The 26,529-nt window shown below is 38.9% G+C and overlaps 1 protein-coding gene across 2 annotated transcripts in view; it reads right to left on the bottom strand.

The window, feature by feature from the left end:
* Positions 1 to 11,718: 11,718 nt before the first annotated feature.
* LOC110053114 (uncharacterized) overlaps positions 11,719 to 26,529 on the bottom strand; it is a 37,982-nt gene continuing 23,171 nt past the window's right edge. Inside the window, exons 5-10 of one of the 2 annotated variants that reach the window (XM_089293125.1) lie at positions 23,870 to 24,010; positions 22,003 to 22,221; positions 21,412 to 21,612; positions 14,025 to 14,131; positions 12,255 to 12,379; positions 11,719 to 12,077 (exon numbers count right to left, since the gene is read on the bottom strand). In XM_089293125.1, the coding sequence (XP_089149251.1) occupies positions 12,066 to 12,077; positions 12,255 to 12,379; positions 14,025 to 14,131; positions 21,412 to 21,612; positions 22,003 to 22,221; positions 23,870 to 24,010 (805 nt within the window). In that variant the 3' untranslated portion in view covers positions 11,719 to 12,065. Of the gene's footprint in view, positions 12,078 to 12,254; positions 12,380 to 14,024; positions 14,132 to 21,411; positions 21,616 to 22,002; positions 22,222 to 23,869; positions 24,011 to 26,529 lie in introns of both variants that reach the window. The other variant, XM_020759302.2, reaches the window with a different exon arrangement.

Here is a 26,529-nt window from a genome sequence, read left to right as displayed (position 1 = left end):
TAAGACGAGTAGCACTGGGGACGAGAATGAGTAATAGATCATTGGAAGAAACAACAACACATACAATTGGTCAAAAGGTGTTAGACATGTCTGCCACGCAGGACGAAGGTGCAACGCTACAACCCACATGCCCTGCGTAATACTGCAACGATAAACTCGTACCCAGGTCTTTTCGCGCTGTGCAATTATTTTTGGTTTACATACAATAGATCGTTTTCACGTGACGTCATCACTTTCGAAAATCCAAAACTAAAGAGCTACCAAAGTTTTTATCCTCATCAGGCATAAGAGGCGGTAAATTTATATCTGTTTACAATTTTACAGCTCAATAGCGTGCTTCATTTGGAATCCAGAGCATTTTGAATTTCACGGTTATGGAGGTGCGTGACACAAGGCTACGATCGAGTTTGTCGAAAAATATATACTTATCTCATGATTTTGAGCCTTTTTAGAAGTTAGAGCATTATGAAAAGTGCTTATGTAAATGCTTGTTTGGTTTATACTGATAATCAGTCGCCTAGATAGCCAAAATAAGTTCCAGATGTTTACGCTATTTTCCGGCCGCCATATTGGTGTACCACGGAGGTACACCAACATGGCGTTTTCATACCGGGCTCTGCAAATATCTGCGAAACATTTCGACGAATATCTGAAGTTTGGGGAAACGTACAGGCCTAAAACTGTCTTATTTCGTTATCTTCTATAACATCGTAAGTTCATAGCTTTTTCCACTGGATGGCTTTCGATTTATATTTTTATTGCGTGACAGTGAAAACGATCTATACAGTGGGCTACCCTCGGGGAAATGGGAGGTGGCCGCTTAATAGGGGTTGGCCGCTTAATAGAGGTTGGTGTACCTTGAATATTATTTCTCAATCTGGTTATAAATTTCTTAGTGAAAGAAGGTAAATATGCCAAGACTCTCGCCAAGATTCGGGTCACAACAATTTTTCTTATGCAAGATATGCGGAAAAACTTTTTACCTAAATTTACAGAGATTTGTATGGAGACGCCATGTTGGTGCCCATCCGGATGGGCACCAACATGGCGGCCGGAAACCAACAGAAACATCTGTCACTGAGTTTTGCTACAAAAGCGTGCATTTATCCCTCGAGGAACTCAAAAACATTAAAATAATACTTTTTCTAATACAAGAATTGTTCAGATAGCCAAATTCCCCGCAATAAGTCCCTTTTTTAACCAACATGACAGCTCTCTTCGCGTCATGTAAATGCCGCGTCACGCAAAAGCTTAGAAATTCAAGCGCAGTCTATCACAAAACCAAGAACCCATTCGGAGCAAAACTTTCTATGAATATTAGTTTTCAGCTGCTGTTATACATCATTAAAGTAAAATCTCAAGAAGATCAATTGTTTTGTAGTTTGAATTTTAGTGACGTCGTGTGAAAACCGGCAATTCAAGACAATCATTATAGACGTCATCCTCGGAGACCCAGAGCAAGTTAGTGGGAGCGGGGAAAAGTCTAAACGGGTGAGAAAAAAGTTCGGGCGAAGACCCATTTAGACTTTTTCCCTGCCCCTACTAACTGCCCCCGGGTCTCCGAGAATGACGTCTATCATGATTGTCTTGAATTGACTACATGTTTACTAAGAAGCCCCCTCCCAAAAACAAAATTGCCTAAAAGCCGTTTTCAGCGTAAGGAGATGCCGATGGTAAGAAGGAAAGTTCTTACCTTCCATTCGTGGCTCAATCTGGCTATGGAAGATATATTTTTAGGCCGTTTATTCTTGTTTGTATCTGTTATTCCGCTGAGTAAATTGTGAAGCCTGGAACGAGTTCACGAGCCCACGGGAGGATGGGCTGAACAAAATGGCAGAGGGGAAAGAACACAAATTTCGAGGCTTCCCGGAGGCTTCCCCGTACGCGTCTTTCGTATACTTTATGGCCCAGCTAAGGAAATGGCAATTTGTAATTGTATAAATTGCACCCGAGCCTGAATCCAGGTCTGCCCATTTGCACAATGTTCGAGATTTCGCCGTCAAGAGTAATCTATTAGACAACCCTCAACTGAAATATTTATTTATTATTTTTATTATATTTTGGGGGGTGGTCCGTAGAGGGAGTCCGTAGGGGGAGTCCGTGGACCGGTCCATAGGTAGTCCGCGGACCCGGTCCGTAGTGGGGGTCCGTGGACCGGGGGTCAGTCTTTTCGGGTTACCCCGAATAATTCTTCTAAGACGAATTAAAGGTCTAAGAGAAATACTTCGTCTAACGAAAATAATTCGTCTCAGACGAATAAAACCTCTAAAACGAATAATTCGTCTAAGACGGATAAAGCATCTCAGACGAATAATTCGTATCAGAAAATTAATTCCTCTCAGAGGAATAAAACGTATAAACATCTCAGACGAATAATTTTCTAACACGAATAAAACGTCTCAGACGAATAATTTGTCTCTAACGAATAAAACGTCTAAGAGGAATAAAACGTCAAAGGCGATGAATTAGTCTAAGACGAATAAAACGTCTTAGACGAATAATTCGGCACAGCACAGACGAATAATTCGTCTAAGATGAATAAAACGTCTGAGAGGAATAATTCTTCCCAGACGAATAAAACGTCTACGACGAATAATTCGCCTAAGACAAATAAAACGTCTTAGACGAATAATTCGCAGGAGACGAACTATTGGTCCAAGACTAACAATTCATCTAACGCCAGTACCGGACAGCGGTACACTAGTTATAGGCATGCGTGGCCTCGGGCGAATAAAAGGCCTACGAGGAAGAATTCTTCTAAGACCAATAAATCCTCTAAGACGAATAATTCGTCTAAGACAAATAAGTCGTCTACGACGAATAAAGCGTCTCAGACGAATAAAATGTCTAAGACGCATAATTCGTTCCAGACTAACTAAACGTCTCAGAAAAATAATTCGTCTCAGACGAATAAAACGTACAAGACGAATAATTCGTCTTAGACGAATAAAACATCTAAGACGAATAATTCGCCTAGGACGAATAATTCGTTTAAGACGAATAAAACGCCTAAGAGGAATAATTCGTCTAAGACCAATAAATCCTCTAATACGAATAATTCGTCTAAGACCAATAACTCGTCTACGACGAATAAAACGTCTTAGACGAATAAAATGTCTAAGACGCATAATTCGTTCCAGACGAACTACAGGTCTAAGACGAATGATTCGTCTAGGCGGAATAATTCGACTAAGACGAATAAAACGTCTAAGGCCCAGTTCAGACGCCGAACTTTTCATGAGCCGAACTTAATTCGAATTTGGACCGACCCAAATTATCAAAAGTACACCTGTTGATTCAGACGTCGAACTTAATTCGCCGAACTTTATTTAGTTTAAACCAAAACATATCGAAATGTCAGCGATTTTCAGGCAAAGTAAAAACTGCTTGTAAAATACGTTATAATAAGTTATGCATTAGGTTCGGCTCATGAAAAGTTCGGCGTCCGAATCAAAGCCGTTCCAAAGGCGAAATTCCCGGCTGAGCCAGGCGGGAAGAACGGCTGAGCCGGTCCCAATTCAAATAGCCGTTCTTAACTGATTCAGACGCCGAACTTTTCATGTACTTAATTCAACGTATTAGGTTCGGTTCATGAAAAGTTCGGCGTCTGAACTGGGCCTAAGACGAATAATTCGTATAAGACGAATAAAACGTCTAAGGGCCTGTTTACAAGGAGGGAGGGTTACCCTGACAAGCGGGTTAACTATAGCTGGAGGGCAAAAGATAGCCCGGGTTTACAAGCACAATTTCACAGGTAAGGTAACCTACAACCCGGGAAAACTTAAGGTGGTATGATACCCTAAAATGTGGCGATGTTCATGAAAAACTCAATTTCTTGAAAATACAAGACTTAAGACCCTTGAGGACTTGTCAAAAACATTTTGAAACGATCTTGCCGAATTTCCTTCCAAATGAGTGTGAAATTTAAGGAAAGTACACAGTGGTATAAGTTTTTTCATGTGGCAACGGCCATAGCAACGACTGTTTACTATAAGAACGTGCCCAAAAATATAGATTATTTTTAACTTATATGAACGAAACTATTTAGAAAAAACTTTTAAGACATGCACAACTCGATTGGTATAATTATTTGTGAAAAGCTTTGCCTCAAATTGCCATCACAGGCTCATTCATTTCCCTTATGACAAAGAATATTTCCCACAACTGCGGTAACTTTTTACAAAATAGAACAACCATTGCACCTCCTCCCCCGAGATCCAATCTGCATCCACCCCCAATATTTGTGGCTCATTAAATGCTTAATACTTCGTGTAAAAAACTTAAAGTGCATTTTTCTCAAAAGTTTACTTTTGTACCGACTGACTTCGCGCCAACATTTCTACTTTGCAAGGTTTTTAAGCAGAATTTCTGAAACTTGGGCTCATCAAAGACCGATAGTGTCGTGATGATATAAACCAAAAAAATCGTAACATTTTAAGGTCTGTCACGTGACATGAGATGATTTGTCCACTGGGTGTGGTAAAAAATAAGGTTATTTCCAAATAAAGCTGTAAAAAGCACTGAAAATAAGAGTTAACTGTCAAAACTTAGGTTCATATCACAGAACAAAACAGAAACTTACATGATATGCTTATTTGACAGTCAATTCTTGTTTTGTAAAAGAGCAGGAAGTGTTGACGTCAATACTATAAAACACTACTTCAAAAGGCTGTGGTTGGTTTCCATAGCAACCATTTTGAGTAAACCTCTAGAAATTTAATTTCTCTTCTTGAGTGCAATAACACACAATTGATCTTTCTTCACCATATTTAAACAAACGTTTTGGTCCATATTGAGGGTACCATACCACCTTAATGCGCGGTTACACTCAAAGGGTCTGGAAACAATCAGAAAGTTAAACCGGGTAGGCGGGTTAAGCCTACATGCAGTGTTTACAAGGGAGAAAGGTAACCCGGCTGTCAGGATAACCCTAGCTCGCAGATAGGGTAACCCGCCAACCCGGGCAACCCTAGCTGCCTTCTAAACAGGACGAAGAAAAAAAGAGCAAATGTGTGAGTGCTAGGGTAACCCGCTTGCTTGGGTAACCCTCTCCCTTTGGGAACAGGCCCTAAGACGAATAATTCGTGCAAAACAAATAAAACCTCTAAGACGAATAAATTCGTCTAAGACGAATAATTCGTCTTAGACGAATAATTCGTGCAAGAAGATAAAATGTCTCAGACGAATAATTCGTCTAAAACGAACAATTTGTGTAAGACGAATAATTCCTCTAACAGGAATAATTCGAGTAAGACGAATAAAACGTCTAACATGAATAATTCGTTTAAGACGAATAAAACGTCCAAGACGAATAAAACGTCCAAGATGAATTATTCTTCTAAGACGAATAAACCGTCTCACACGAATAACTCGTCTAAGAGGAATAATTCGTCTCAGGCGAATAAAACGTCTCAGACGAATAATTCGTTTAAGGCAAATAATTCGTGTAGGAGGAATGGCCCGTTTTCACACTAGAGACGGATAATCCGTCCAAGACGGGTTATCGTTTCACCACGGATAATCCGTCTTAGTGTGAAAACGGAACGGTGTTCATTTGAGACGGATAATCCGTCTATTTTTATCCGTCCGATTATCCGTCTAAACAGACGGATAAAAATAAACGGATTATCCGTCTAAAATGGACACCGTTCCGTTTTCACACTAAGACGGATTATCCGTGCTGAAACGATAACTCGTCTTAGACGGATTATCCGTCTCTAGTGTGAAAACGGGCCATACCAAGACGGAAAATGTAGCACACGGATAATCCGTCTAGACGGATTATCCGTCTCTAATGTGAAAACGGTCAATAATTCGCCTAAGACGAATAGTAGGTCTCGGACGAATTATTCGTCTAAGACGAACAATTCATCTAAGACGAATAAAACGTCTAGGACGAATAATTCGTTTAAGGCAAATAATTCGTGTAAGAGGAATAATTCGTCTAAGACGAATAATTCGTCTAAGACAAATAGTAGGTCCCGGAAGAATAATTAGTCTAAGACGAACAATTCATCTAAGACGAATAATTCGTTTAAGACGAATAAAAGGTCTAAGACGAATAACTCGTCTAAGACGAATAATTAAACACACGGCCATGGGTGGAGCGCGGTTCTTGCTCTTTTAGTTCTGTTGCTGACCAGACCCAAGCTTCCTCTCGGCCAAATCGTGATCGGGACTTTGAATCTCGCAACCTGTGATGTTTATCCACCAAAAGCTGTTGAAACATTATACACGGACAATGTTATGGATATTGTTTTCTTTAATGTGTGTAAAATATATTTTCGTTTGCCGGGTTTTATCGAAGCGCTGGATTCGAAGGGAATAATAAATACGCTAAAAATAAGTTTTACGTCAGCCATGGAATGCACTCAGACGTTGCAGCTTTCACTTTTGCCACGTGACAAATAAGATCGTGTTTATATGCCAGAAGCGACAGTCATTAATTTTGCAATTTTGCGAGTATTTCTTGTGGGTTTATGCAAATGAAGTGAATTCTTTGGCTGTTTCATCGCGGCAAGTTAAGGTCGTTAGGAGATCTGAAGGAAAATTAAATATTTGCTGAGGTAAACAGGAGCTTGGTAGAATTTGCAGCGTTTTAATGTCAATGCTTCTAAAATTAGCTGTAAACCTCTGACTGTGTGACTCGCGTAACTACATTTCTTTACACATGGCACAAAGAAATTAAATTTTGACTTTTAAGAAAGCTGTTTATTAATAGCATTATTAATAGCGTGACACTTGTTACCTTTTCGTATCATTCATGGGCTTGTCCCGAGCGAACTTCCAGATTAAGACCATTACGTCATCATAGATTTCACAAAGGCTAAGAGCGATGGTGCAATAACACAGTTTGTGTTGATCAAGTGATGTGGTGTCTACAGTAATCAACGAATCATCAAGGACTGCTTTGGAATGTGCACTGCGTTGCGGCTGTAGTGCTAAGAAAACAGTTAAATTTTAAAAGCGCGGTAATAAGATCTTAAAGATCTTCTTGTTTCTGACGATTGAGGGACGCACTAGTCGGAAATTATTCTGACGGCACGTTGGAGACCTGCGGTGCATCACGGGATGCTTGAGGACTACTTAAAGTTTTGGCGGGAGACTTAAGTCATTCTAGGTCGGTAAGTCATTGTGTTTGCTCCCTTTACTTTTTTTAGGATTTTGTTTCGATTTGATCGACTTGTGTAAATAATTGTAGAATACCCTTTCCTTGGAGTCTCGTGTTACTGCCTTAGATAAGGAATACGTTTCCACATATTGTTTGGCCACAGGTGAAGGGTGGTCTTTTAGTAGTTTTCGTATCTGGCGTAGTCCAGGTTCTAATTCTTATAACCATTAGTTAAAGTTGTGAGGTTAACATTAGGATACATTGAATGATGGCTGACCGACTTATCCTCAACAAGAAGATCTGTTAGATCTTATAACCGCGCTTTTAAAATTTAACTGTTTGCTTAGCACTACCGTCGAAACGCAGTGCACATTCCAAAGCAGTCGTTGATGATTCTTTTCTTACTGTAGACATCACATCACTTGATCAACACAAACTGTGTTATTGCACCATCAGTGGTAGCCGTTGACAAATCTCCGATGACGTAATGGTCTTAATCTAGAACTTTCTTCGGGAAATGTATGGGCATGAACGATATGAAAGACACGATAATAACACTATTAACAACAGCTTTCTTTCTTAAAAGTCATGATTAAATTTAATTGGTGTTTTCCACGAATAAAGGGCTAGCAAAGTAGTCACACAAGTCATATAATTTAATAATAAAACTCTATCCTGACCGATGTATCGATTTTGGTCACTCCAGTGACCACAGATTGAAAACGTGACAGAAAATTAGCGTTACTTTCGATTCTCACCAAATTTGGAGAGTGGGATGATCTCATCATTAGCCAATTACAGGCCATTTTTTAGCTCTTTTTGTCATATCCCCCCCTCGGGAGAATTTTGTTAAGTTAGCTAATTTAGTATGCAAGCCTTCGTAATGGCGGTCGCCGAGGGCCAAATGGTTATTTGCTCAAAATTGGGGCAAAATCTTTCGGAGATGGAAGTCAGGACATTTGTAAGGATACAGAAAGTAATTTGGGACCAGTTGCTGGCTTCTAAGGCTGAATTTATCCAGAAGTAAGCTGTACTTTCGTTTTTCTGCCGAAAGCCACGCGGTGAAATATTATCGGCTTGTTATGCTCTCCTGTTCTGTTTTTCTCTTGGTCTTTTTTGTAGCCCGCCGAGGCCAGTCTTTCGGCTAATTCAGTTGAAAAAAGTTCGAAAAAGATGTTCCCATTCACGTGTAAGCTCTCAGGCGATAATTCTGGAGTTTTTTGGCTGAAAAGTCGGCTTTGTTATGTTCGTGTTTTTCGGTTGCTATGGGCGACCGTTGCTTCCTTTGTTAGGTCAAGTCTGGGAAGTGAGGTGACAAAAAAAATCCTAATTAATTCTGGTTTTGTTCGATTTCGCTGAAATTTTAACTCGACAAAGCTGGATTGTTAAGGAATAGATTTACCTTCTCCCGATGTGTGGTAGCTATTAACGCTAAAGTGATATATCGCTTCGAAGTGTGGGTTTTCAAGAGATTTTTTTGCAAAGTGTGGGTTCGGCGTGATTTTGTAATCGGTTTTTGTTGACCCCGAAGGAAAAAATATCCGGAAAAGGTCATTTCATCGACGATTCAAACGAATATAAGTATGTATATGTTCCGAGCTGAATTTCTGGTGAAAAAATATAATTTTTGAAGAGCGCTGGGTTTTTAATTTTTTCCCGCGAAAGTCAGGACCTGAGATGAGTTAAATTAACAACAGCTTTCTTTCTTAAAACTGACGATTAAATTTAATTGTTTTTTCCCTTGAGTAAAGGGCTAGCAAAGAAGTCACACGAGTCACATAATTCAAGAATTGCGTTATCCATGGCTATCTTTAGTATGGTGGTTATTTCCCTACCAATGACATAATCCTTGCGTGTTCTGGCAAGTTCTTTGCTTGTCTTGCAAATATTTAATTTTCCTTCCGATTTATGACCTCGCTGTGATGAAACAGCCAAAGAATTTCCTTCATTTGCCTAAAACCACAAGAAATACTCGCAAAATTGCAAATAAATTAATGACCGTCGCTTCTGGCGAAATAAACTTGCAAAGTAAACACGATCTTATTTGTCACCTATCGAAAGTGAAAGCTGCAACTTCAACGCATTCCATGGCTGACATAATACCTTTTTTAGCGTATTTATTATTCCGTTTGAATCCAACGCTTCGATAAAACCAAAAGAAGATATATTTTACCCACAACAAAGAAAACAATATCCGTAAAATTGTCCCTGTATTAATGTTTTAACAGCTTTTAGCGAATAAACATCACACGTTGCGTGACTCAAAATTTGGCCGAGAGGAAGTTTGATTTGGTCACCGACAAAAAAGAAAATAATAATAATAAACCAAGGGTAGATTATGAACCGCGCCCGGCCCATGGCCGCGCGGTTAAACAAAAAAATAAACCAAGGGTAGATTATGAACCGCGCTTGGCCCATGGCCGCGCGGTTAATAATAGTAAACCAAGGGTAGAACATGAACCGCGCTCGGCCCATGGCCGTTAATAAACTTTTCACATTGAATGTCACATGTGAGTGTTGTCAGAATCTCAAATCGGTTTACCTCATATACTTGTCATTGTTTCTGGAAAGACTTCAAATACATTTCTCAGTGACCTATTAATTGGAGCGCTGAGCGAATACTCGTGACGGGCCATTCAGACGTGCACATTGCTTAAGGAGTTGTACATGTTCGGCAGCGTTTCTTTCGTTGGAAAAATCATTCCAAGGGATCGAATATTTTGTTGAGACAGAACAGCATAGCCGCCCAGTCGCTGTGGAATACTCTTCTGAAAAACATTACTATAATTATTGTAATTCTATTTGTCAATTTTTAGATAAGTATTTAGTATGTAGGCGAATCAACTTCAATTACCCGGGGGGGATACTTCCAGAAAAGTTGGGTGTGGGTGTGCGGCCCACTTCCCAAGACCCTTACCCTATTTATGACCAAAATCTGCGCTTTTTACTACCGTATTTATGACCTGACCAAAAATTCGATAGCCCATTTATGACCGTTGCGGCTGACACAGTTGCCCTAAACATGAGTTACGAAGGGCTTTTGTCGACGATTTTATAGATAATGATGAAAAAATAGGTGCAACACTGCGACAACGTTACAGAGTGATGTAACAGCGGCGCTAACGGACTCACATAAGCGGACTGCCTATTGTCTAAACACACTAACAAATGCAGCCTGCGTTGCAGAAGTAAACGGGGAAGGGGCATAGGGGTTGGGTGACAAACGTGAGGAAGAAAGGAAGGAACAGCACCCTATCCGATAAAGAAGCTCTGGAGACTGAGCCTAACCGGGACGCTTTCCATTTGAATTTTCGAAACGGGAAGAAATTTACTGGGAAAGATTCCAGAAAACCTGAAACTGTCGAATTTCCGAAGAGCAAACCATTAAACCAAAAATTCTGGAAATTCCAGGATGAAAATCAAATCGAACGGAAATTTCCAGGAAAAAGCTTTCGAAAATTTGGGTATACCTCAGGACATTGTCCTCTTTTACCGGAAGTTATGTAAATTCCCAATTTTCTGTTCAGCCTTCCATGGCGTTGTCCGAAAATGATATCTTTTCAACACCGTTCACAATGACTTTATTGCCATAGGTGCTCTCAATACAGAGACATTTGTGTTTCAAGATGGACTGTTTGGACGTGTTACAGAAGCTGGACTCTATTCTAGACGAGCTTCTCGATATACTCAAGGCATTTAAAGAACAACATGAGGCATTGCTAGACGTCCTTCAAATTACAGTCGAACATGTAGTATGCAGCACCGTATTAAGTGGTCACTCTCTATTAAGAAAAACAAAAAAAAATTCCATGCAAGGGAGGGTGACTGACAAAAAAAACTGTGCAAAGAAGAAGTGAAGGAAAAAAAATCCTCCAGAGTAAATTGCACTATCGGACTTTTAAACTGTACCCCCCTGATTGGGAACTCGGCGGCCACTTTATACTGCAGTTTTAATTTTGTGGTCCCGGTGGAATCCCCATTCACCCGGTTTTCTCTACAATTAAGAAAACCGACATTTTCCTCTTTCAAGACTGATACATTTTGTGCCGAACAACCTCATCATGGACACTAGTAGCAAAACACCCTTGAAGAAAAACCCTTATGGATAACCATGTGCTAAAAAAGTGATAAAAAAACCATGTGCTATAACAGCTATCCTGCTTAATTCCTTTGTATTTAAGCAAGCATATACCGTGTTTTGAAAGCCTCGAAATATATGAGTGATTTCACAACTGACATGTATAAATGACGATTGTGGACACAGATGCGGTTTTACAGCCTTTCACGTCATTTCGTCGTAAGTTTCGCGTATCACTTGTTTCTTTGCTCATTTCTACTACTTTAATAATAATAATAATAATAATAACAATAATAATAATAATTAGTAATAATAATATCTATACAGGATAACACCATCAGTGTAATAACACTGGGTACTATACTATGGTATCAACAAAGGAATGGGGCTGATCATGGTTAAGTTCGATATTGCACATACTCGTAACATTACAGGTTTTCTTTGAGACCATTATGGACCAATGTGGAAGTTATTAAACTTAAGTTCGTCACTTTTCAACATGGTCATGACAAGACACACTGACAGGAACTTACAGTTGCTGAGGAAAGATTTAATGTTTTAAAACTAAAACAAAAAAGCAAAAGCAAAACTCAAGAACACTGGAGCTGTCGTTGGCAAACTTTCTGGATAACCCCCGACTTTATTTAACAATTAAATTATGAGCTCGAGGTTTCTGTCGCGTCATGGTTCAAGTCAAGTATGTCCTGTACACCACACTACTTGAGAGCGATCGTCCAGACGCAAATGTATGAACTGTTCTTGTGTTTGATTGGAATTGTGCTGAAACTTGACTGAGCATCAAACCAGCTTCATTCCCAAGTTGGCTAACATTCTTTAGTGAGCAACTGGCCAGATGAACTACATGTTTTCCCCCATCTAAATTCGTTTCTATGGATATCAACACAAAACCCATTAAATTCTTGTTGAATCTGCAAGTCAGTTTTCATCATTTTACAGGTAAGACATTCCTTCCTGTTTGCAAGGGTATAGAAAGAAAGAAATAAAAATTTGTCAAATGAAAAAAAATTCCTTCCTGTAGGTTTGATTTAGAAGCTAGTTTAATACCTTGCCAGGCTTTCCTTTCTTTTTTTTCCCTTTTTTCTTGAGACCTGATCCAAGCTTGTTGATGGCAGCAAATGTTGTTGAGTTCATTCGGTGAGTGACATTGATTTTAACAGCATGCAAGCCAGCTACAAATTAGGAGAGAAAGTTTAGTTAAAAAGAGAAAATATCCAACCTGTTTGCATGTTTCTCCTTTTCTTATTCATAGCATAGTCCACAGCTTACATAACCAAATATCTTAGTCATCAAATAATAGTGACACAGATCAGTCCAGCCTCGGTAAAGATCCCGGCTTTGTAATGTCTCGAGGTTTCAAAAATTTCGCCAAGTTGAACCTAAAATGATCCCGAAATGATCCCGACTTAGGTTACAACATGTGTCGCAGGTAGAGTAAGGTTAATTTGTACTACATAAATTCATGAAAGATTTCGACTCCATAAAGTAACCAAGAAACAGATTGAGCTGATATCTAACCAATAACGTCGGTTCACAGCTGTCACAATAAATTGGAAAGAGTGAAATTTTAAATGGACATCAGTGACCGTGTATGCTGCGCTGAAACTGTTAGCTGGAGTCTACGGTAAAAAAGATGAAAAATCACCTGAAAAATCAAGACACAAAACCACCATATATGCTTTAAAAAGCAACGTTATGAATGAAAATTAGTATTCTACTCTTTGAATTAATGTGCTTAAGAAAGAAATGTACAAAAACTACTATCATTGAAATGTGCACACATTGCTAGTTGGAAAGATCAAAATTCTTAGCAAACTATACAGCGCTACCTCTCTGCAATCAGATAATGAGTTACTTGTGTCAGATTGTTTGTCAGGCAAACGATCGTAGTCATATTTTGTAGAAGTAGGTCTTCTGCGTAAATAATTCCAAATGTTCCCAATATTTTCACAAAACTTAACCCTTCAAGAGGCATTTGAAACCGTCGCACAAATGAACGAAGAACTAAAAAAACGGAATTCGATGGTGCATTTTGCAAAAAATTCAAACCTCTAGTCAATAGATTTTCTTCATTTTTTCGCTAAACGTAGAAAATCTGTAGAGAAAATGATCCATCAAAAGAAAAATAGGGGTCACTAAACTTCCAAGATCGTTAAATCCAGGCAAAGCTATAGCAATGGCCATTTGCCCTATCATTGTTCATTTCAGTAACGATGCGCAGAAACAATCAGCGTGAACATCCTTAACAAAAGAATAAAAATGCTGTTATCGGGAAACAAAATGATCATAATTGAGGATTAAAAACACTAAGCAAAGCTAAATGGCAAATGCACAAACGCAAAGGAAGACAAAAAATGGTGGAAAAGGCACACACACGCACGTGCGGTTGGAATCATTTCAGATGCTGTACAGGTCCCAGTTATAAATTATGCATGACTAAATAATGCATGCATTACGAGTAAATGGGAAGCAAACGGATCGCTAATAATTGCTCACTTGATAAACAAGTCTGAATGAAGAGCAGAGACCTAATATGAGTTCATGTCAGTTCAGGGCAGTTCATGTCAGTTCAGGGCAGTTCATGTCAGTTCAGGGCAGTTTAGGGCAGTTCAGGGCAGTTCAGGGCAGTTCAAGACAGTTCAGGCCAGTTCAGGCCAGTTCATGGCAATTCAACCTCATTCCCAGGCTCTCTCTCTTCTGCCTTCCTTGGTCACTGGGACCAAGGGAGGCAGAGGAGAGAGAGCCTGGGAATGAGGTAAATGACCAAGGGAGGCAGAAGAGAGAGAACCTGGAAAAGACGAGACATATTCTCCTGACCTTCTTTTCTGTCCATAAGTGCCTCAAGGATCTCTCTTCCTCCCAAGTCACCAATGAGATTATCGTCTAGATCTAGTTCCTGTAAGCACTCTGAATGTGCAATTAATCTACGAGACAAAGAGGACATCAAGATTAAAAATAATCTTTTCATTTCTCATTTACCTTTCTCAGAAAAGTTAAAGTTTAAAAGCTGAAGATTAAAATACGTATGTACATCAAAGGATAAAACATTATAAATATAAAATAATAAAACTAATTACAGTTCTCGCTTAAGATTTGCTTTAAAGTAACATTGTGAGGAAGTGTCACCTGTCTCCTGAGATAAAACGTTCCAGTCAGTGACACCATGATAAAAGACATGTTGCTTATCCCAATTTGTTCTAACACGTGGAAGATGGAGGTCATTTTTGTGTCGCGTGTTGCAAGTATGAACTAGGCTGTTCGTTATAAGATGACAACTAAAATCAGTAAAACCATTTAAACGCTTAAATATTGTTATACAACGATGGAAACGACGTCTCAGGTGCAGTGGCTTCCAAGCAAGGGAATCAAGAGCTTCAGTTGCAGAGGATCTTGGGTGGTGATCAATAATGATCTTAGCTGCCTTGTTTTGGAGAATTTGAAGATCCATAAGGGTGGAGTTGTTCTTATCGCCCCAAACTATGTCTCCAAATTCAATTAAGGGAAGAACAAGGCTACTGTGAAGAGTAAGACGGGCTTGGAGTGGTAGCATAATTGTGCTTCACTCTTCGCAGAACACTAAGACGTTAATTAACTTTATCGATGATGGAATGAACGTGTTCATGCCAGGTCATACACTGATTAAATAAAACTCCTATGTACTTGAAGGAGTCGGTTCGTTCTAATTGAGAGTCATTAATGCAAAGAGAGAAATTCTGGAACGATTTTAGTTTCTGTGTACTACCAAACAAGGCAAATTTGCATTTGCTTTCATTCAAGGTGAGGCGATTGAAAAAGAACCACTGGGCTTCTAGGGTAGCAGCATCCTTTGCTGAGGTGTAGACAACGGTGTTGTCAGCAAAGGATGTTAAATCACATTGTCGTAAGCATTGTGGTAGGTCATTGACGTAACTAAGAAACAACAAAGGTCCCAGAATACTCCCCTAAGGGACAACAACAGACACAAGTTTGGAACAGGAAAGGGCATTCTCAACTGCATTCCACAGAGTGACTTAAAAAAAATTCGAGTGGAGCTTGTGGATTAGACGCTGATGGTCGACAGTGTCAAACGCTTTAATCAGGTCCAGAAATACCGCACCAGTAACAAGGCCCTTGTCCACGTTGTCCAATACTGTATCCAAAAAATGAGTAAGTGTGATCCCAGTTGACATCTTCGGGCAAAAAGCATATTGTTTAGATGTAAGGATGCCATGGTCGCCCAAGTATTTGTAGACTTGGAAATGAAAACCTCTCTCAAGGATTTTGCTTATTGTTGGGAGAATAGAAATCAGCCTGTAATTATTGGGATCACATCATTAGAATTTTAAATCCCTAAAACGATTTTTCTTTTGAAACAGAAATAACTTAGCCATCTTTATAATCATACATATAGAATTACTATTTACCCGTAAAAGAGGAAAGCTACTGTAGAAAGTCTGTTAATACCTCATAACTTTTAAGATAATACGACTTTCACAAAACCCATAGCGTAGCACTAAGCACGTGGACATTCATAATCTATTGACACTGATTTAAATTTTCAGATTTGTACGCCTTGTAAGTTTTAGGTGTTTCCTGATTCTGGTCACTTGACTAGTCAAATATGGCCATGATTTGAAACTTTTGCAGGACTCTTCAATGGAACAAACCAGTGCAAAAAGCTTATCCTTAGGTCTGGTTTTCAAAATATAACGGTTAGAAACCTTCCTTAGTAAAAAATTCATGACCAGTTGGTAGTTAAGAAGGACCCCCCTAAAGTGATAGCCAAACTTTCTTTACTATTCAAGCGAGTGACAAACATTTAGATGTGCACAGTTCCTACCGCGTCTTGCGAGATTGATTTATATGGTGGGTTACCGAATTCTTGTTGTGGGGATGGTTTGCATTACAAATGTAAAATAAACCAGAGGGTTATTGGCGATTCTAGAAAACAATTTTTAGAAGTGATTGAAAATTACTGTACTTTCGACGGATCACGTGTAACTTGTGCACCCCTCGACCAATGTATCGGTCGACATGTCGACCGACTCTCGACCGATATATCGGTCAACATATTGACCAACATTCAACTGATATGTCGGTCGACATATCGATTGTCACTCGGCTGATATATTGACCGAGATATGACGGCTGATATATCGATCGATATATCAACTGAGATATTGGCCGAGTGTCGGTCGACATATTGACCGACTATCGGCAGATATCTCAGTCGATATAGCGCCCGACACTCGGCTGATACGGTGACCATTGATTTTCGGCGGAATATCGGTCGACTGTTGGTGGTATATCGGTCGACTGTCGTATAATATAAGTCAAAAGCTTAGACTGCCAATGTCAGATGTATAAGTTATGCGCATTTCATCCTTTTTTGGTCAACCTTAAAAATTTCTGAAGGCTTTATGTTCGGATCATGTGCCGCAAATTCAGTCGTTGTCAAGCAAGACACCCAAGTGAAATACTGCCAAATAGACAAAATACAGTTGACAGGAAAGAAGATAAGGACGATGAAGGATAACAAGGTGCTGGAATAGAACTGATGAAAGACGAGTAAGTATTGAATTTGCCCATGCATCGCACTGTTTTGCTGTTGTTGATTTTTACATTTCCTTGCCTGTTTTTACATTTCCTGCATGACTTAAAATTTAGGAGAGTTATACAAGCATTTGACAAAACAATCAAGATAAAAAAATCCAGAAAAACGAATTCACATTTAAGCAACTTCTCCACACCGCCATATCTGTCGTGGTATCTGGCCTTCACTGGCGTAGTCCCTTTGATTTTTCTGGTATGGAATGGGGCTGGGTTTCAGCTTTGCCCTGTCAACAAGTCGTACTTGTTGTTAAATAATTCTACTGAGGCTATGCTTGTTTTCCATATGTACTCTAGCTTGTACTTTTTAGTTGGGTATATTCAAGAAGATGGGATATTTGTCCTCATTTGGTATGTTATATTTTTTTCCCCCACTGGTATTACTCCTTGCATGTATCTTATTTTAGTAATTCCCTTCCAGTCTTCTATTCAAACAGGGATACCTGCGCAGCTCAGCAGAAGTTACTAACCTAGGTTAAATTACATCTGCGACGCAGGCTACAGTCACCAGTACGCAAGCATCAGTGAAGTATCGGCAGAATGTCGGTAGCCTATTGATCGACATGTCGGCCGACAATCGGACAACCACTCTTGGTCGACATATCGACCAACATATCGGTTGAGTGTTGGTCGACATATTGATATGTCGACCGACATATCTCGGTCGATATATCGGTCGAGTGTCGGTCGATATGTCGACCAACATATCAGTCGAGTGTCGGTTGATATGTCAACCGATACATCAGTCAACTGTCGGTCAATATGTCAACCGATATACCGGTTGAGGGGTGCACAAAAAACACACGACTATGGTCCTGTTTCGTGACTTTTTCCGCTAGTTTCAAGGTTTGGCTCCACTCTGTATGTAATAACTTCCCTCTCGTCTTTGTTCCACCTTTAATCAAAACTATAACAAAATTCTCGAACGTGATTGGTTACCAGCAGCCCGATTTGAGCATTAATTGGACAGCGTACGCGTCATGCTTGTAATTGGACAGTACGCGTCATTTTGCGCGCGCTGTTGCGGTGCACTTTGTTGAGTAAACCGCTGTGTTTTTCAGCATTCATAACGAAGTTTAATCGTTCAGCGATCAATCGATGGTTTGTTCGTTTCTCGAATTTTGTCATAGTTTTGATTAATTGGTAACAGGACATCGTGTCGTCCAATTCAGTCTGTAATCATACTCGTGATTAACAAATCGGACTCCCGCTTTGCGGTCGTCCGATTTTGTTAATCACTCGTATGATTACAGACCGAATTGGACTTCACTCAGTCCTATTACCATTATAAATCAAGTTCTTGTCCTGCCTCATCATCAAATTCCTGCTAGAGGATTAACCGAGGCTGGGATTACGTCTGCTACTAATTTGGTTTCTTCACTAGGGGAGGCAGGAGCTTTTCCTCCACCAGTTTTTTTTGGCTTCATGAAGATGTAAGTTGTGCTCCTTTTTCGACAGGAGTTTCAGCCGCCTCCAGCATCCTTGAAGCTGACTGAGGTCACGTTTGATACCGTTAGGATTTTGGGAGTTAAATTTAGTTAAGAAGTCCTCCCATGCTTTTGCCTTTTTGGCTGATGCGGTTTTACTGTCGTAGTCTTTACTTTCCACTTCTGGAAAGTCTCTACCCAATTCGACCAATAAAAGTTTTTCTTGTTCGCTGAAATTTGTTGTGGGGCTTGTTTTAGATGTCATGTTTAAGAGCCATAACCACTGTCTGGAAATTTGCATACGAAATAACTCTGTAGACAATGCACTTCCTCGTAAGACACGGTTTAGCCACTAGCTCGAGAAAACACTGTTCAGTCGAGTTTCAATGATGAATTTTAAACATTGTTTAGCCGTTGTTTATCGAGACATCTAAACTGCGGCTCAGTCCCAAACAATGATTAACTTAGACTTCGTTTAAATAATCGGCCCATAAAGTTCTGTTTGTCCTCGAAATAGAGCTTTGTAATCGAATAATCAATGGCACATACGTCCTACAACAAGGCAATTAAGATTTGTGAGGTTTCCAACTGCAGAACTAGCTATGTATTTGTGGATTTCATATACAACCACATGCTCGAGGCCGACAATCTGCAATTGAGTTTCTCATCTGCATACACAACGAATCAAGGTTGATAAGTATATGAGGAAAGTAAAACAAACCATTTAGATTCGACTTTACTGATGAAGATTGTAGCACTGAAAGGAAGCTAAAGGAGACCTGGGAGGAGAATGAGCTTGTTTTTGACCAAAACGCAACACTCAGGTTATCAGCGTACCAAAAAAGACTTTTAAAACAAAAGAAAAGGAGAAATGTATTCGACCGTATTCATTTAACTGATACCATACTGAACCTTTGTCAATCTTGTTGAAGGATTTTTAATTACTAGTAAGAAAAATGCAAATTTGTGTAACTCGCAAGGTTTATGTTTGTACACAGTAATTGACTTTGTATACATATGGTTGGTCGGCAATAACGAAGCCAAAAGACGAATTTTTCCGCGTTTTTGAATAATTAACGAAAAAATATACTCTAATCGTTAAGAACTATCAAGGGTTCAGTAAGAGTACTGAAAGAAGTGTTGTATGTAGATTAGTAGAATAGCCAAACGGGCCAGCAAATTGTCGATCTTGACTTGCAGGGTGGCAGGCTCAACTGGCGACCCGCACTTCGAAATCGAAGAAAACTATATACATCATAGCCGTCCTAATCGTAACTAGACTCCGAATTGTATTGCTAGATGATACAGTTCTTGTCCATTTTTGACAAAATATGAAGCATATTTTAAGGTATCAGTATAACCGATTTGACCATCCGCACGCGGTCCACTCTAGCGTTCGTGGTTTTAACAAAACCCCTGTAAACCGTATATTTATTGTAAGCTTAATAACTACAGATCATGACCCGATCTGTTTTAAACGGTAAAAATTTACCGTGTTTCGAAAACGTGAATGTGTTTATAAAGCTTCACGAACCTATAAATCAAGGCATATGCCCGCTAAATTTAGGCCGGAGAAAACGATTAACATGGCATCCGTTTCTTCACACATTGACCTACAAAACCGTGTCTCAGATTTTTGCCACATGCGTTTGTTATTTTTCTACAAGAGGATAAAGTTAGAAAAGGAAAAAAAATAGAACTGCCTGGGAAAAAAGACGTGTCTTTTTAATAAGAATAATCAGAATTCTCAGACACGGTTTTGTCGGCGAACGTTCTGACAACATTCTCTCCGAATTTCAACCAATTTGGTCCCGGGGCTGCCGACTTGGAACTCGAAATGCACGTACAACTCGCCTATTTTTCACTTTCAAGAAAAAGAGAAAAAATAAAATTCGGCGGCATCCAAGTGTTATCACACCAAGGGAAACACCGCAGAGGAATCAACTATCTATATAACAATAGGACTGTGACAGTTAACACGGAACAGGTACAAATTTCCCGCGACGGCATGCAGTAAATTATTCTCCAGTGAATAAACCGCTTTTTCATGTGTGAAGTCAGAATTCCAAGGTTAGTAAACTTGAAATTATCTTTTGATTTACTATATTAGCGTTCGAAATTTTACGCATCGGTTGACTAATCCTCTTCCTTTCAACTTTGTCCACTTTTCTTCGTCAATTTTCTATGCTTCGACAGTTTCTTGCGATCGCTGTCGAGTTCATCCATCAATTTTTCCTTGGCTGTAAAACCACCCTTTGTTGCTTTCGGCTAATTTAGCAGCCCACTCTTTGTCGAAAGTGTGTTTTGCCTTCTTTGGCCTTCATTTAGCGGATGAAAACGGGCAAGATCGCTTTTTCTTCTTCGGAGACTTCCGTGCACTGATTTTGGCGACCGAATCACGTGTCAACTCAACATGTTATTGATGTCATGCATGTGACTTCTCGCCTCGATAATTAATTCATTTGACAGAACTTATCAGCTCTCAATTGAGTAAGGAATATGCAAAACATCTTTCTCGCGCTATAACTAGCGGCAGATATATTATTTTTTCGTGGGTTTTTTTTTTATCTTAAAGATAACCTTAAGATTTATCCAACCGCTTAAAAAAGTAAAATTATGCAAAATGGCAAATTTTCCCCTTACTGATACCTTAATACCCCAAATATGTTTTCACAGCACTCGAAAACCCAGTTAAACTTCTCTTGAGTGTTTTGAGCCATGTCCTTCGATGACATCACAAGAAGCCCGACTCAGATCCCACTATGCTCCGTCGTGGGCACAGAAATTACAACTTTGAACGCCTGCAGAATCGCGGGAATTTTATCAATCGAGATGATTTTTTCACTAAAGTAACTGGAAAAACTAGTAGCTAGTAGACTTCATTAAAGGAAAAATAATTTGGGGGGTTAGTTGCACTTTTAGGTACTGTGGGAACCTTTTATTGGAATCTAATTAGCACACCTATAAGAGCACAACATGACGCTTCTTACATCAGTAGAATCTTTTCCTTTGAAAGCAACCCTCCAAATTTGTTTCTAAAGTCTCTTTAGCCAACTCAACAGCGAAACTGTTTCCTCCTCATCACTTATATATCAAGATTTAAGAAATTACAGCACAAGATTGCTATACTTTCAATAGCTAAATGAGATACAATTCACCAGTTACCATCATAAACACCTAGTACTTACTTTCTTAACATTTTCATACACATAACAGGTCCAAGAGTTGAGCCTGGTCCATGTGCATCAATACCATTGTTTAACAAGTGGAGTTTCTGAATCCATGGACCAACTGCTGGTGGGGGGGGTGGCTCCTTTTTTCTCTTTGCACTTTTTTTCTTTTTTCCTTTTTTCCCTTTTTTCCCAGTGGAAGATATGCGAGACCTTGCACTACTGTGTGTAAAATAAATGTCAAACAAACTAATCTATGTGACAAGACTGGACTTAATGCACTGATCCCTGGGCTGGATAGGAGGATACGTTGGAGATTACAAGGGAACACCCAGACAGGCACATGAATGGTAACCACAGGGATATCATGCCAATAAACTTTTTTCTTTAAACCATGTACATAGGAAAATTAAGAGAAAAAGCTAGAAATTTATGGATCAGCAACAGGTCCATGTGATGGAGAATTTCTAAAAGGTCTTTCTGATCATCATCTATTAAATTCCTTATTGAATAACCAAAACAAGCCAGAGAACAGAACAAAGAGCAATTTATTTGTTCCAGATGTAAGTTTGCAAGGTGTTTTCAGACTGGTTATTATTTTGAACCCACCTTCCAGGTTTACTTTTAATGGAAACAGAAGATGTTGGCCTTGATACTGACGACATAGCAGATGGTACACCCGGTACAGCTAACGTGTTTGTTTCAATGTTCTCTGCCTCCTTTCTTTCAGCACGTTCAATAGCTTCCATTTCCGCTGAGTCAGCAAAGAGCTTGATGAGTTCAATCACTCCTTCACACTCCAAGAAGTTGCCATCAAGATAAATGTCACTGAAATACACAAAAATTTCTCACTACACTTTCACTGATCATAATTACTGCCCGATACGTTAATTTCTTTTTCAAAACATACAGAACATGCATTAAACTATTGATAATACAGTCAAACCTCTATTAAGCAGTGACTCTCCGGAAATAGCTGAGTGACTACTTAATACAGGTTGACCACCACTTGAAAGAGGTGATCAAAATTTAGTGTATTATGGGGCAAAAAATTGAACACTATAACAAAAGTAAGCGTGCAATCTACATTTATTGTTCGTGACAACTGAAAATGCAAAGTATATCTAAGAAGTCCACGCACTAGTCAACGGATTTTTTGATTTATGTTGTTCATAAGACAAGTGCCAAGTGTCTTTGCTTTAAAGCAGGTAATTGCATCTCATTTAACATGAAGTGAAAAATCAGTCATGGTCGTCTGTGATTTGGGATAGCATAACTTAATCCTGATTGTGCAGACGTTGGCATGGGATTTTGGGCTGACGATATAGTACAGTCGAACCTCTGTTAAGAGACCCTCTGTTAAGTGGTCACCCTCTATTAAGAGGTCGCCATTCAAATTCCCGAAATTCGCTTCACCCATTAAGCGGTCACTTCTATTAAGCAGTCACAATCACCATTTAGACTTCCCAGTTGGCTTATTTTATTGTAAATTCACCTCTGTTAAACGTTCCGCTTGTTATATTAGCTGGTCAACCAGAGCACAGTTTTAAGGTCACAAAGAACTCTAGTTGCCGCTGAACAAAGTCAGTAACTTTCTTCACTTAGGGTTAGGGTTAGGGTTGGGGTTAGGGTTATTCATTAATTTTGAAAACTTTCCACTTTTTTTTTAGAATTGGCAAGACATTAAGTCCTGATGTGGACTGCAGTATGCAAAATGATTAATTAATAAAGACCTAGATGACAAATTGAAAATAGGTAAATAAATAGTGATAATTTAAATATATAAATAAATATTAATATCAATATATAGTAAATATTAAAAATAATTAATCTTAATCTGGATAGTGTTAAAATTAACAAGTAATTTGGAAAGTGTAGCACAACTACATCCTGGTCCAATTCCAACTCTCTGACAGCGAAATTTTCCTGGTAAAAGTGGAGAGCAACCCCCATAAGATATTATATTGTCAGTTGTCTGTCAACAAAACTGTCAGTCAACAGTCAACAAACTGTTGGTAATCTGTCAACAACATGTTTATCTGTCTTTGACTGAAATAATTGTCAACATTTTCTTATTTATCTTTTCGACAACTATGCTAGAGGGGAAAATGTACTCTACACGATACACTCTACTCTCAAATAGTAGTAGGGATCTATCCACCAAACTAAGTTTGCTTAAGTGGCTCCTTTGTGAATTACCTATAGCAATTAAAAAAATGTCTTAGACCAATGTGTTGATTAAATTAAGAGAAGTGTTTTTGGACTACTTAACACTGTCACTTTAATGATGGTCGACTGTAGTAAATGTTTTGGTATAATGTCTGCCAACAAATGGTTGAGACGCTACTGACAGCCTATTTAAATGGTAGCCATTGTTCACAATTAATAACCATTTTTTCAGTCTTCAGAATATTTTTTATTCAATTAACCCAAATGACAGGAAGCTGCATTTAGAGGTAACTAGACTACAATTTACCTTAGGACAGTGTTTGAAACTGTTTTTCCAAGAATCTCTCCACTGGGAGGGCCAAGATCACAATAACAAAGGCTGAGACGTAACAGAGTTCTGTTACCATAAAGGCCTCTACAAAGACCACTGCAACCAGAGTCACCAAACCTACAGGACAGAAAAATGTTCCAGAATGGCAACAATATTATTCAAACTCATTCAGTGCATCCAGTTATGCTCCATTTACACCAGCTTTCAGTGTTACGTACACAGGAGACATCTTTTGACATGCTATCTTTCGACATGTTATGTAACCTGGCCTACATAAAAAATGTAGGTACAACTGACTTCTTTTCAGTCAGACTCAAATTTTAGTGATGAAAGATGGATTTATTTGACACCAAACTAAGGTTAGGAGTATCAAGAAGTCATTGCAGGAGAAATAAATCAACTGTTTTAAATGTTTGCCCCTTGTGAATATTAAAAGTGGTAACGGTCTAATTATACCGGAAGTCATTTTTTATAATAACTGCAGAAATTCTCACGTGCTCATTGGCTACCTTTCATTGTCAATAAGCAGACACACACGTGAATTTTTAATTTACATGATGGTGACCCGACAAGTGAGAGTGGGCAGCTTGACAATTTGTTATTGTTAAAAACAAATGGACATCAGTTTTTTTATGCGTCTGTACTGTTATTGACAATGATCAATAACAGAACAGACGCATGAAAAACTGATGTCAATTTGTTAAATTGACAGCCGATCAACTACACTAAAATTGTTTGAATCAGTGCCCTATAAATCGGGAAACATGAAAAGTCCACAATCTTCTTCGGCCATTTGAGGTCAGTAATTATCATTTATTTGTCATTTCTTCTTCTGATAACCAGAAAAATTACAAACAACGAAACTTTTTGTGGGAGTAAATCAAATGCTTTCGAAAATGAGTTCCATAGTGGCATCACGAGTTTGATAATATGGCATAAGTAAAATGGTGTACTCACACAAAATTATAGGTTCCAATCGTATTTATTCACCTGCCATAGTTCTTTAAAGTAGAAGTATTTCTTTTCGAGTTATGGCAAAAGGCAAAACATTAAGGTTTTCAAATCACCTATTAAAATATCATATTACAGAAATTCCTTTCATTCTTTCAGTTTTATAATATTTTAGAGCAAATCTACATACAGATTCATGTTTTAAATGTGAAAATATGATCCGTATTGAACAATATTATTTCTACAGATATAATATGAGGGGTGGCGAATGGTCCTTCAAAAACTCTCGGTCTCGCAAATTTTCGAATTTCACGGGTCTCGCAGTCTCGTTTTTTTTAGCAGTTATGTGCGTCTCGCAGTCTCGATTTTCATATGAAGCTCTCTCGGAGTCTTGATCAACTTTTTGCAAGGTTAAGGGCTTTGAAGTTCCGATTCATTTGTTTGTTTTAATAAATGACATCTTCTCGTCACTTGATATTGAATTTCCATAAAGCAACTTTCAAATTTCCGAGAAAAAGTTATCCCTAACTTCTGCCAAATTGTCTTAGTTCCACAAAAAGCTACAAAACTTACCGCAACGTCATTTTGGCGCCAAAAAACAGTTATTTTGTTCTAGGATATCCTAACGTAGTGTGTTATAGTCGAATTTCCAGTTCCAGCTTTTTCGCAAAGGCTGGCTAAATGGCTAAAAGGGAAATCAAGAAGCCACACACAACCCACGATAGCTCATCATGAAATAAACCCACGAAGTTGAAGAACTTATCTGTTGTCCCCTGTGGAACTGTGTAAAGGCACAAGTATTTACAACAAAAGGCTCCTCTGTAAGACTTCTGTACTGTACAAGCTCATTCTCGCTCATTCTTATCGCTCTCAACTAAATCTGGGGCTCGAATTTTAAGAGTGAGCCCCTCGCGCTTGCACCCAAAACACTTTGAAGTCTCGGTCTCGCAATCTAAAAAGTCAATATGTCTCTAGCCCGTGAACGCAGATGTATTTCCGGCTGTCACTTGGTTCCGCCGAAAAATAACGTCTGCGAACCCGTGCCAGAAAACGATTTCTATGGTGTAGGAATTCTACTAGCACTCGAGTTTCATTCTATCATGGAATCTGATTGGCCAAGGAGAAACAAAAGTCATTAAGTCACAGAAATCGTTTCCTGGCTCGGGTTCACAGACATTATTTTTCAGCAGAACCAAGTGACAGCCGGAAATACGTCTGCATTTGCAGGCTAATATGTCTCGGGCTTGCAAAGAAAAGCGCTGGTCTCGCTGTCTCGTAAAGTCTCGCATTTACCATTCACCACCCCTAATATGTAAAATATTTGGCAAAAAAAGCCCCAGGAATACCTTAAAGTGCCACTGAAACGAAATTTTCGTACTCTCTTTTATTATCCCAATCTATAGTTTCAAACGTGCTTAAAGTAATGGTGAACTTTATTTCTGCCAAATCCTAACGGAAAGTGCTTTTTTTAGATGTTGAAATCGACTTTTTGGAGCAAAACTGTGTCCGGGCTCTGGAACCGAGTTTAAGGACCTTGTGACGTCACTGGTTGTATTCACGCAAGAAACGCTATAGATTCTCTCTTGTTTTCACTTGAGTTATTCAAGTTTATTCTTCATATTGTCGATACCTACTAGTTTTCTACCTTATAATTTCTGTCCAGCCTTGACAGGAAATACACATCA

This window comes from Orbicella faveolata, unplaced genomic scaffold (assembly GCF_042242905.1).
Source record: "Orbicella faveolata isolate gen_17 unplaced genomic scaffold, um_ofav_v1 contig_25, whole genome shotgun sequence".
Taxonomy (NCBI): Eukaryota; Metazoa; Cnidaria; class Anthozoa; order Scleractinia; family Merulinidae; genus Orbicella; species Orbicella faveolata.
This window is presented reverse-complemented; position numbering and strand designations above follow the sequence as displayed.